The 12355-nt window shown below is 39.2% G+C and overlaps 1 protein-coding gene across 34 annotated transcripts in view; it reads right to left on the reverse strand.

The window, feature by feature from the left end:
* Positions 1–6294: 6294 nt before the first annotated feature.
* The window catches only part of LOC1275242 (small conductance calcium-activated potassium channel protein), a 128586-nt gene continuing 122525 nt past the window's right edge, over positions 6295–12355 (reverse strand). For 30 of the 34 annotated variants that reach the window (XM_061663002.1, XM_061663003.1, XM_061663001.1 and 27 more), the window contains 5 exons: positions 10821–10948; positions 9754–9823; positions 9019–9120; positions 8741–8913; positions 6295–8156 (listed from right to left, as the gene is read on the reverse strand). In XM_061663002.1, coding sequence (XP_061518986.1) covers positions 7814–8156; positions 8741–8913; positions 9019–9120; positions 9754–9823; positions 10821–10948 — 816 coding nt within the window. In that variant the 3' untranslated portion in view covers positions 6295–7813. Of the gene's footprint in view, positions 8379–8449; positions 8914–9018; positions 9121–9753; positions 9824–10820; positions 10949–12355 lie in introns of all 34 variants that reach the window. The other 4 variants (XM_061663005.1, XM_061663006.1, XR_009766604.1 and 1 more) reach the window with 3 other exon arrangements.

Raw genomic sequence — 12355 nt, forward strand, 5'->3', positions numbered from 1 at the left:
GAGTATTTATAGTGCGACAGTCCGTTAGCTAGAGATTCGCACCTTCGATATGATCAATTAGTCGCTTATTAACGAACGTAAATCATCCTTTGCGTGTCAGCACGGTTTTACAACTATGGGGAAATAGAATACCTGGTAGCGATCTCGATTAACCGTCGAAATTGCCGGATGCAAAACATGTTACTTCGGGGCAGTTTGTTTTAGCTCTTCAAAACATAAGGCCGTGTGAGTGTGTGGAGTTTTGCGACTTAATCAATCATCCGACAACTAGTATTGCGGGAAGTTGTCAAATGTGTAATCTATAATTTTCCATAACCTTCCGTGGGTGATAATCGCACCCGACTGACACGCTTGCGCTGTACCGGTGCCATGCGCATGATTTAATCTACATTTCTCACACATTTCAATTGTACTCATTGTCATCACCATCGTAATGACCCACACACCCAATAACAAACGCAGACGAATGCTGACAAGTCTATTTAAATTTTGTAATAATTTATTTAGTTTTCTTTTTATTAGAACTATTTAACAATATATACAGTAGGCAATAAAAATCATTAAATATATTCTCACTAGAATCTGACAACGAAAGAAGAAAGAACGTGAATAGAATCTAGAAACTTAAGCCAACTCATGAAAATAAGACACCTAACTTCACTACTATGAGTATTGATGGATCGATCGATGTTTTGTCATTTCTTCATCGCGTTTGTGTTTCTGTTTTTTTGTTCTACTTTTATTGATATATTTTTAAGTTTGCCGCTTTTGCTGCTGCATCTGCTGTTGTTTATGAGTGGTAGATTTTTCTTTTCATTGTACAACTACTATTTTGGATGGGGGATGGTATGTTTGATTCCTACCTCCTTTAGATAAATGTGACTATTTTATTATTAAACAGTGTTTGACACTTTCCTCTAGTACGTACTGTTAACCGTTATCAATTAAAGTGCTACAGTGTATTCAGTTGAAACTGAAATAAAAACATAAGAAATATGAAACAATCACCATCACCTAGTATCTATCGATAATGCGTTGGATTTTATGTTGCTGTTATTTAGGCTTTAATTAGACTGGATTTTTTTTTGGACACTAAATCTACATTTATGCAAGTGTGATTTGGTTTACGAACTGGTTTTTGCTTGATTTTTTTTATTGTTTAATATACTATTACCTAGAACTGTCTTTATTTTGTTGTTGCTATATTTGAATCCATCTTCGAGTGTAACGGTATGCAGCATTGCTACCACTTTTTGGAGTTGAGTAGTTTACATTGCTTTCCGACTCCGACTCAATCGGGGTTTCAAACTTTCGCAAGTCAGTTAACCGCCATTTAGTATTAACGTTTCTAACGATCCTACGGATGTTTTGGTTGTAGTTTTGTGTGCGTGTCGTTGCTGCAGTTTCGGAAACAGATAACACGGCAGCCCACAAAACCATTGTTTTTTTTAATGTTCAAAACTCCTGTAAACGTGAATGAACAAACTACGCAACCATCGGTCCCTCTGGCGCACTATTTAGCGCGACAGGTAACTAAACTAGTACGCACTAAACCTAATGCAGAGTGAGGTCGTAATAAGAAGGAAAGAAAGACAAATTTCGCTACCAATCAGAATAAAAGGCAAATATTTGAATCCAAAAGTTACGCTATACATAGATGTATATTTATCAAACGTTTCTTCCTACTTCTGCTTCTACTACAATCGCTACAGTGTTCCGTCGTTAGAAATTGGTCATTTTGATTCCTTCATCGGCATTAAGTTAGGGAGGGAGGGAGCTTGCTTGAGTGTAATGTTTATGCTATTCCGCTTCGTTATGCTTGTTTCGTTTTGGCATTCGATTCACACGGGTAAGTGGGCGTTCGTCTACCTTTTCCGTTTAATGGACCGTTTAATTTGATTGGCGCCTACGCTTTGCATACGGAGCATTTTGGGTAGAGCTGTTTGGGGGATGATGAATATGATGATGCACTTTTCAGAAATCACCTTTGGTGCGATCGTTTGATGCGCTGGGTGTATATAAATATGGTTTTTTCCCTCTATTTTATGTTGGATGTCCTCCATCTTCCTTCACATTCATGAGGACTTGTTAGGAGATGATGTTGGTATTTTTTTGTATGGGACTAATGTTTTACTATATCAATGTGAACTAGTGCTATGGTTTTGGTTTTACAGTGGTGTTGCTTGAATGTTACAGATGGTGTTTGCTATGCTAATGTTTGTCAGAAGAAGTTTAACTCGGAAAACGGGGTATAGGTGTGTATAAAGATAGTTATGTAATGTATGTAGAGATATAGAGTATAACGATCGTTAGGTAGGTTTGTAAGGTAGGTTAGGTTAGGGAGTAAATGGTGAAGAAACAGTCCCAATTGGCGTAATAACACGATGTTTGGTAACACGAGTAAGCTAGAAATTCGAAGTTGGTTAAAATCGTTGACGATTGCAGTTTGCGCAACTGTTAGCTTCAATGGTGTAGTGTGTTTTGTTAATTTTCAATCTTTTTCGCAAACACCAATCACATAGACTTGCACCACAAACAAGAGCACGAAGTCTGCTTGTTCACGGTCGAAGGAAGTAACTGTTTAAGGTTATACAACTGAACAGCTGGTTGAAACAGGATAAAGGGATAACAACTTCCATTATAGCTTATACACCACACTTGCAACAATTATCGACATGAAGATTTAGGAGCAAACGCATGATCAAGTTTTATATCCTTTTGATAGATGTTTTCGTGTTCTATCTGCTTATGTTGTTCAAGGTTGAGAGCTGACCATCTTAACGTAACATCGTTTTTCCCGTAGCATTTATGCTCACTTGCAATGTTTTTATTTTCTCTCCTAGCGCTACAAACTACTTAATAAATGTGTTAAAAATGGTGTATATGCTTTTAAAATTTGAGATTTTTTAACAGCTAATTCATTTTGTTTAGTGTTTTGTTTAATTTTGTTTGTTTCAGCTAAAAATAAAAAAAAGGTCGATGTGTTAGGTTTTTTACACACCATTATTGGTTAATGCTTTGCGTTCAACGTTTGAATGCTTTGTTTTAATCAATAAATATTTATATGCTTTGTGACTTTAGTGTGGGTTTTTTTATTTATCTGGCTCACAGTGGCTATTTTTTTATCGTAACGTTATGCTTACATCATCACTTATTAGGATTTTAATGTTATTTTTTGTTATATTTTTACAATGCAAACGTTAAGGCTACTTTAAAAAACTGTTCTTTTTCGCTTTAGATTTGCTACTCCATGCTTCATCTCTTGCTAGCAAGATCCATCCCTACTAGCAGTAGCTGGGAAATGCTTTACTGGATTCGGTGTATTGTATTAATCGCACACGTCCGATCAGTGCAACTATCACGCGAATTGTTTTTTTTCTCTGAGTGTCAACACACGCGGCTGAGTCGATTTCGTCCGGGTATGGTACGTGTTTATGCCTTCCTTATTGAAATGTATTACTTAGAAAGAAATATCAACATTTGGTTTGTGAATCGAGTGTTAGGGTTACTATTACCTAGTTTCTATTCAGTTGGACCACAAGCTAGTAACATGAATACCCGATTTCTGAAACCGGAACTGAAGCATACGAAACTTAATCGCTGTTTTTTTAGAGATTATACCAACATGTCTCCTTACTAACATGTTGCACTGTTTCGGTACTGTGATGTTCTATTTCCAAGAACGTTGCACTCTTTGGTGCAGTGCATGAACGAAACGCAATACGCATTAATTTATTCATCATCATGATACACACTACACGATGTTCGGTTTGGAGTAAACATGCACACATTAGGCTTACAGTTTGGTTCCTTAATCAGCTGTTTGATGGTACGATCTCGTTGAAATGCGCAGTTAGTGTTGCGATTATTTCAATGCAAGTGGTTTATTATTTTCGGCACACAGTTTCCAGTTTGTAACGCTTCACTGTCCGGAAAGATGGGCGTTGAACGTTTAGCCAGGCGGTACATATACTCGTGAATTGTGAACTGTAATTGGTTGTCTATATAGCTTAAACGTAACCTTATGAATGTAAAATCTTTTTTTTTTCTCAGGAACGACCTAGGTTTTTTTCTGTTCTCTCTTGCTCGATATTCATTATCTCTATGTATTTCTATGTTTAATTACCGCACTTTTGAAAAACAACCATACCTTAGAGCATTTGGCGAACACACACACACACCCTCAGAGAGGAACGAACAAATGAAAAACGAAAAAAAACATAAACTATGCCGGTATCAAAATAAGCGTTGTAGATGTGGATATCTTGTGAGAATTATTGAAAGGAAATCAGTTTAACTTTCAGTTTGAGCTACAATATGTATGAAAAATGTTCGTGGACAAGTTGTTGGTGAATTTGTGCAAGCTCAATGCAATCTGGCAGGCTGTATTCAAAACGGGTAAATTGATTCCACCGTTACATTATTTAAAGCAATATTACCAAGACATTTTTTGTCGATTTATATTTAACTATTTTCTTTATTGGGTTTATTTAGCTTGACTAATATGTAACAATTGAAGCTCACGGAATGCACAAGAACTGTACTGCAATATAACTGTGCATGTATCGTCAATTAATAAATTCAACCGACAAACCAAAAAACTGCATCTTAAGAATGATAAAAGACAGATTTTTAGCAAATTAATAATTATCTGTAGCCTATTGCAACCTATTTGGTCTTTAAAATTGTACCAATCTAAACGTTTCAAAATATGAACGCATGCTGCAAAACATCCAATCCGTCTTTACATAACTGTGCTTGGTTTGATTTACTATTATTCTGTTTCCTGGCTCGATCTATTGTTTGCTAGGAAAGTGCAGTGTAAGCACACGCGTAGATGTGATCTAAGATTTTAATTTTTAAACGAATAAAAATTTGCAAACCATTCAGATTGTTTGCAAATCTTTCAATTTTAATTGTTTCAATACACACTGATGCACCGTTTACCTATCAAATTATGCTACCTTTCAAATTGCGTTAAAACTTTCGCAAACCATTCCAAGGTGTGTGCCGTCGTGGTATGTGTTGGTCATGAAAGTTATGCTATCATTTGTTCGAAGAAGCTAAAGCTTTTTTACTCTCTTGTGCACAGCCAGCAATGGGGACATTTTAAAACGATGAGAACGAAAAATGTGTTGATAAACATTTTTGGGAAATTTAAAAGAAAGATGGATCAAGTTTGGTCGATCAGTCTCTTAGACTGAAAGATTAATGTTTAAAAAAATGGATATACAAAGAAGGCTTAGAAAACATTATGGGATCGCAAAACAAAACCAAAAAAGATATAGTAACATTATCGTTTGGCTTGGCAATCAAGCGAGGCACTTAAATTAAGTAACATCGCAGCAGCAAGGCAGGGTGGAAAATTCTACCTAAACGCTTACCTGAATATCAATTTCCTAAACAAAAAGGAATCTAAAACGCAATACATAAAGTTGGGTAGATATGCTTGAAACAATAACATTATACAGCTGGGTAGGCTTTTGTTTCTTTTACGATTCATGTAATCTTGGCTAAGAATTATTAAATCGACTCCCTAATATTCGTTTTGTTCTACACTACCAAATTGGTTCTACACAAACGCATCGATCGTGGGTAAGCGTCCGGACATTGGACCATTATTATTGAAAATATGGCAAAACTTGCGAATAAAATACGAGACGCCAGATGATGCGCCTTCTTTTGCTATGATTTTTTGTTGTATCGTTTATCACATTACGCCATGGTGTGAGTGTACTACGACGGACTAAAAACGTTCGCTCGATTACTCCGCTACAGAGTGTTAATGCATTTTTAGATAATTCACGCTAAAGCTTTGTTGGGTTGTTTTGCACCTTGTAAACTACTGCGTCGTTTGTAACGATACGGTAGAGTTTACAAAAAGTGGTATGCCTTTCTTTGTTTGTGATCATTCGAAAGTAACGAGGGATTTTAAACAATACTAAAAGCAGCGTAGAAGTAGAGGATTGAGTACTGCTATTAGCTTTTTTTTGGAACAATTTTATCGCAGTGTGATAGAGATTTGCTCATAATAAAAAAATAGTGGGTAGAATCAATATTAACGATATATTCAACGAATCACCGCCACTCGCTAGCATCTTAATCTTGCTCGGTGTTCTTCGTTGTATAAAAATGCACACTGACTAATCAGAGAAGATCATAGGCAACAGGCAGATCTCGTTTGCTATTGATAAACTAAATAAAATTTAACACTAATACTACACTTTCCCGCCAGTGTAGAACAATAACATTGAAATGCGTATGCGAAAAAGATGAAATCTTTCGATGTGCTGGATGCAAGGCTCTTTTATTGGACAGTCCGAAGGCCAGTGTTAGCTGTCCATTCAAGCATCTTAAGGGCTGACCCTGCTGCAGTGTCGTCTATGCATTGGTTTGGTATTTGATTCAACCATCCAGAATAATATTTCGTGCCTTAAGCCTATGAGCTATTAGGTTCTATCATATTCGTTCGAGAGGAAAGAAAGAACAAACACAAACTTTAGAACCGCTACAACAGTCCAGTACTAGCAGTTTACGTGTACCGATGCAACTGGATGTTGTATAGCTCCTATGGTTTGAGATGCGTTGTCTTTTTTGAAGATGTCTTATCATGCTACAGATCCCTATTGCACCTACATGCTTGCTATCGGATGAAATCATGTTGTTCGAAACCGTTTCAGGGTGTTCCAGTGGGATGATCGTTTGCACCGATAAGCGCTGTCAGCGTATTCTACTAATTATTCGTACGACTGCGACATCTGACTACTTGTGACTGTGTGACACGATTAATCGTCGACGATCGATAAATTCGTAACTAGTCCCGAAACACATGTGTATATCAATTGTGTAGGTGGAGTAGGTGGAGTATGGTTTATGTAATTTAAGGCAACATAAACGTTACCGTTTTATTCTATTCTCCTTTATAATGATAGCCGCTGTGATCTTCTGTCCCGGGCTACATATCAGGTAAGGTCCGCTTTTGTTCACAAGTGTTTTTTTTGCTAATGCTGAGAAAATATCTAAGGAAATTCTATGCTGTCACGCCTCGAGTTGCTACATGGTCGATTTGATCGGTCATGAAAATTGAGTCGGTGTTATTAATTCTAGCGTTTACTAAGTACAAACACTTCCCTCATGCTCATACTCGCTCGCGCTCATACACATTATCTCTCGCTCCTTCACTCTCTCTCTCTCTTTCTCTCTCTCCCTTTCTCTCTCTTTCTCTCGCTCCCTTGACTGTAAGGTGCATTCTTGTTCATAGTTTTTCCACTGTCCATATTTCCTATATCGTTGAATTAAACACTATGTTAGTAAATTGGTTTATGCACCTCTATCAGTTGCTGTCCTACGGCAGACTCTGTAAAGCAGTAGTCAGCAATGGGCAATGGTTGCCCTCTATTTCTCTGTAACGCTAAACTAATCCATTATATACCTAAGTAGTCTTTTTTTCCTTTTAGTGACGTACGCTACCGTCCGGCCCAACACTTTATCCTTAACCGCAGTCACCTTCACATCGTTATTTTTCCTCCTCCCTAATCAGCAATCTGGCTATGTAGCAGTTATGTTTCTAGTCAGCCCACCCGGTATTACCGGGTGCGCTGTGCACGGCTGGATACTAGAACCGGGAGGCACGTTCCCGTTGCTTGGTGAACTTGCTGCCCGTTCCGGCCACCGATCCCGAGGTGAGCGAAGGTGTGGCGTAGCAGCTGGTCGAGCTGCCCGAGGAAGATAGGAACAGGTCGGAATGGAAGGATTCGGACGCGGCCGGCGGTGGCGGAGGAAGTGGGGGATGGTTAGGATCGCGTAGCTCGATTCAGCTGCTTGTCCGGTGGCTGCCTATATGCGTATCGCCGGTGGATGACTGTGCGTTGCTGTTGTTGTGGTGAGCGGCATAGGAAGGTGCCACGTTACCGTACGCCGACTGTGTGCCGAAGCTGTGGGCGAACGAGGAGTTCGCCGTCGTAGGCACTAGCGCCACCGACGAGGACGAGGAGGAGGCTGCTGGCCCCACCCCGGTCGGGGCACTCGTCGTCGACGGTGGCAGCAGGGTTTCCGGCACGAGATGAGGTGTCCGGCTCGAGATGGGCGGTAGGATCGGGCTGGCCGGCCACGGGTAGGCCGGTGTCGAGGTCGACGGTACGCTCCTAAAAGAGAAACTGGTTTACGAAACATGATGAGCAACACAAACACACCGAACATCGACTTGGAAGAGAAACTAGAAGCCGTTGCCGTTTCCGGGTTGATTCGGGTTGCTTTTGCTGTTGTTGGTATTTTTATTGTAGGTCTTTTGGTGTGGTGATGGTAGCAGGTGGTAGTGGTAGGTGTGGTGGATATGGTGTTAGTAGTAGCAGTAGCAGTAGAAATTGTTGCTGTGTGGCCTGTTGTAATAGTGGTGTTGACAGAGGTTAGTTTCAAGATGTCCCGAAAGCAGTGGGGCTTTGGCAAGTACCCTTTTAATATTCCATCCTCGTTTAATGATGGATGATTATTTTTGCTTCAACTTCAAATTGGCATCACTTTCGGTTCTGTTTCGTACTTCCAAACCGGTATTCGGTCCAGCTGATCTGCGCTGTGCGCCATGCTGATGCATACTAGTTGGTTAGTTGATTGGTTGGTTGGTTGGTTGGTTAGTTGGTTGGTTTGTTTTGTCGGGTGGAGGTGGGATGGTTTGAGCGAGCAACATTGGACGCTGGTGGAACTCTATGAAAATAGGAAATTTTTGCGGCATGCTTCACGGTACCTGGAGTGCGGCAACATCAGCGGCGAGCCAAGGGGTGGCGCCGGCGTCGGCAAACCGGACGACGAGCCCGTGGCCGCTGCATCCGGGTGCAGGAAGTTACGGCGCTGATCCACCCGCTCTTGATGCTGCGTCAGGCATCGCGTTAACACTTCCGGAAGATTTTCGATTTGTGTCTGGTGTAGAAGGAGAGAAAGGTGACAGCGTTATGACACGATTATGGTTTGAAATGAAATTGCTTCCGGTAGGTGGTGCGATACACCATGGATCTTGAGGCTTACCTGCAGGGATGTTAGCTTGTCCTCTAGACTGGTGATTCGTTCCTCCAGAGCGTCCTGTCTGGTTGACATATCTGATACGATCTCGTACACAGTGTTTTGCGTCTGTGATAGAAGTATAATCAACACGGGGTACGGTACAAAGTCACGTTAGAATTTTTGGTGTGTGTTAAATGACCTATAAATTTGAGCTTTTTCTATACATGAAGAAACGGACAATGATTCATCAATTTTGTTCTTTATTAATATGCACGTAGTTGCTATTTACAATCTGTTTTATAGAACTCAGTCTTTAAATAGACTGGTAAATGTCATATATTCATCATTTATTGCGAAAAGGATTTGGAGTAATTTTTCAGAACTAAGCTGCATACATTTTGAGTGTATTATTATTTTATTACAAATGCTGATATTTTCCGCTAATCAATTAATTTACAACTTCAAGACAAGATTACAAGACGGAATTTACAAGATCAAGAAGACAGTTTGTTTATGATATTGAAAAAATCACCGAGCTAAATTTAGCTTTAAGTTTCTACAATAAAATTTGTTGTGTTTGTTTTGTTAAAAATGGCTTACTGATGGGTACTAAGTATATCGAAACAAAAAGTACAAAATAGAAACAAAGCCACGTAAAACCATATTATGTTTTAATTGATTTTAATTGAATTGGCTGGGCATAGATTGCATTCGCCTCTAATTTTGTAAAAACCCTTACTGTTTCGATAATATTCTTACCTTTGCCATGTCGGTGATGGTATTAGCATTATCCATGAGCTTACGCTGATCCATTTTAACTTTTCGTAGCCTGGAAGAAATATGACGAAAGCAAAACGAAATTGTAATTCACAATAATAATTACAAAACGTTAATAATACATGTATACTGAGTACAGATATAATTCTTGTGAATACAGAATGAAAATGCTTAAATGTTAAGTCCAGTCCTAAAGTTAATAAAACTTTCCACTCTTTATTTTACTTTTATCGTTTGATTACCATTTTTTTTTACCAACAGACACAGAGAGCTACTTGTCAGTCAAATTGTGACAATGGGATGGGATACACTTGTTTTGCTTGAGTAAAGAAAGTACTTTCCGTAGTGTGGTGCGCCAATAAGTAGTTATCGTTTGCATAAAAAAATTACACACAATGTCAATTTTTCCTGGGTTTACTTTAACCCGCACCACCGAAATGTTAAAAACACAATCAATGATAGTAACTCATTAGTAAATAGAAAAAAAAATTTAAAGCTCTATCAATGAAATTCTAACCGTGATGGCCAAAACAGTTAAACAGTTTCGATCAGTAGCGTGCGCGATCAGGAACCCTGCCACGACAAAAACGGACATCGTGCGACATTGTTGGTGGACGTCGGACGAAAATTCCGGATAACTGGTAGTCAGCTCACAAGGTTGTGGATTTGTTTTTGCAAGTAAGCTTAAATAATTACCTTTCAAAGGCAAGATTATGAAAAGCAATTATGTGTCTTAGTTATTTTCTCTAAAGCCATCCGAATCTTTTTTAATACAAACGTTATTTCCGGTTCGCTAAAGGAAGCGCTAATAGTGTGAATAATCAATAATTTGATCGCCATGATGTGTGTCTCTATTTGTTCGACTTCGAAATCAATTATATGATTAGTTGATACGATTAATGTTTGTTTTGAGTATGATTTCATATTTTCTTTAGTAAACGTGTGATTGCCGAAATAGACTATTCAGAATGACAGCAGAGTTGTTGATAACTTAATGACTTGATTTTATTGTTTAAATGGCGCATCAACGATGAAAATACAACACTTACGCGTAAATGGCCAGCAGAAACTTTCTCTGATGCGTTCGTACTCGCCCGGGATTGACTCGCTTCACCAGACGGGTGTGTTTGTAGATGAGCCAGGTTTCTCGAAGCACATTGGCAGCAGCGTTTTTCAACTAGAAATAAAATGCATATTATTCGTTAATTGAAATATATTATTTTTTAGAGTATATCATTTGTCTGCGGTAAACAAATTCGACGCGTGTGTAAGTCAAACCCTGGCCGTTCGTTTAAGGAGTAAAGTTAAAAAAGCATAAAACACACCAACAAGAAACCTGGAATGACAAATGGCGTGGACTGTTGATCTCTCTGTTAACATAATTTATTTCCGTGCTTAATTTTAAGCCCGTACTCATTTTAGCTGCCTCTGGTCCATTGAAAAGTTTCTACAGGTTCCGATTGCCAGATCGATTGCCATGGTAAGCCTCGCGGACAAAAGAATGGTTCGATGGTCAGTGCAATGAGTACGCAACCCCAACCAACCCATGAGACCCAACCAACTTCAAAAAGCCATCGCAGATAAGTTGCTTCCGCAAGACGTATGACATGACATCAGCCATCGTTCGTTTCCACGGTTCGGCGAGCGGTCGGTAAAATAGTGCCATTAAACCTAACGATGGCGATGATAGGAATCAGCCGAAAATGGCATTCCCGAGCAAGCACCGTGATCCGTGATAAGTTTATAATGAAGTGGAAAACCCAACCCGACGAGTGTCCAATAGGGGATAGCGTGGACAAAATAGGGACCAGTGGTTCTTAAATTATCTTCCTCTCTTACGACTCGAAAACACCCAACGGACGGTTTTTGCGGCTGCGATGTGGTATGTGATGACACCGGATCGAACAGGTTTTCCATAGGGTTTTCTGTTTTTCATCCTTCCCCATGCGATGGTTTGAAGTTCGAACAGCTTTGCCTGTGGTTGCGTGTGCAAAAGGAGAAGACGGCCGAAAGCAAAGGTCTGTGCTTTGCCGTGGGTAATTATTGTGCCGCAGAATAAATGGGTGCGTAATTTTTCTTCCACCTTCCCATGGGGTTTGTCATGCGTAGAACGATGGTTAAGTTTCAGTTTTTCGCATCCAAGCATACCAGGCTAAAGGAACCGAAGGAATTGGCTTTTCGGCCATCGAAAGCAGATGTGCTTAATGAGCATCGTCGTTCGAAAATAGAGCATTCTGCTGTACAGTGCGTACAGACATAAGTTCTTGTTGGATTCAGTGGTTTGATTTCGAACACTGTAAAGTCAGCTCACGAAAACTCAGTCCAGCGATAAAAATGTATCACTTAAATTTTATTGATAGCCATTTCCAAAAACTGTTCCAATGATAGAAAATAACAATGTCCGCGTTATGGTTTGGTTTGGTATTTTATTTCATGACATAAAAAAGGTTATTTTTTAAATTCAAGCATTGTTTTACGTTATTTTCTTACATACTACTACTATGTTTAACAATTCGTTTGTTATTCCTGTTTTGTTACTGTCTTTTTCAATTTACACCCATTTTCACGTACCGTGCTTCTCAAT

This window comes from Anopheles gambiae, chromosome 3 (genome assembly GCF_943734735.2).
Source record: "Anopheles gambiae chromosome 3, idAnoGambNW_F1_1, whole genome shotgun sequence".
Lineage (NCBI taxonomy): Eukaryota > Metazoa > Arthropoda > Insecta > Diptera > Culicidae > Anopheles > Anopheles gambiae.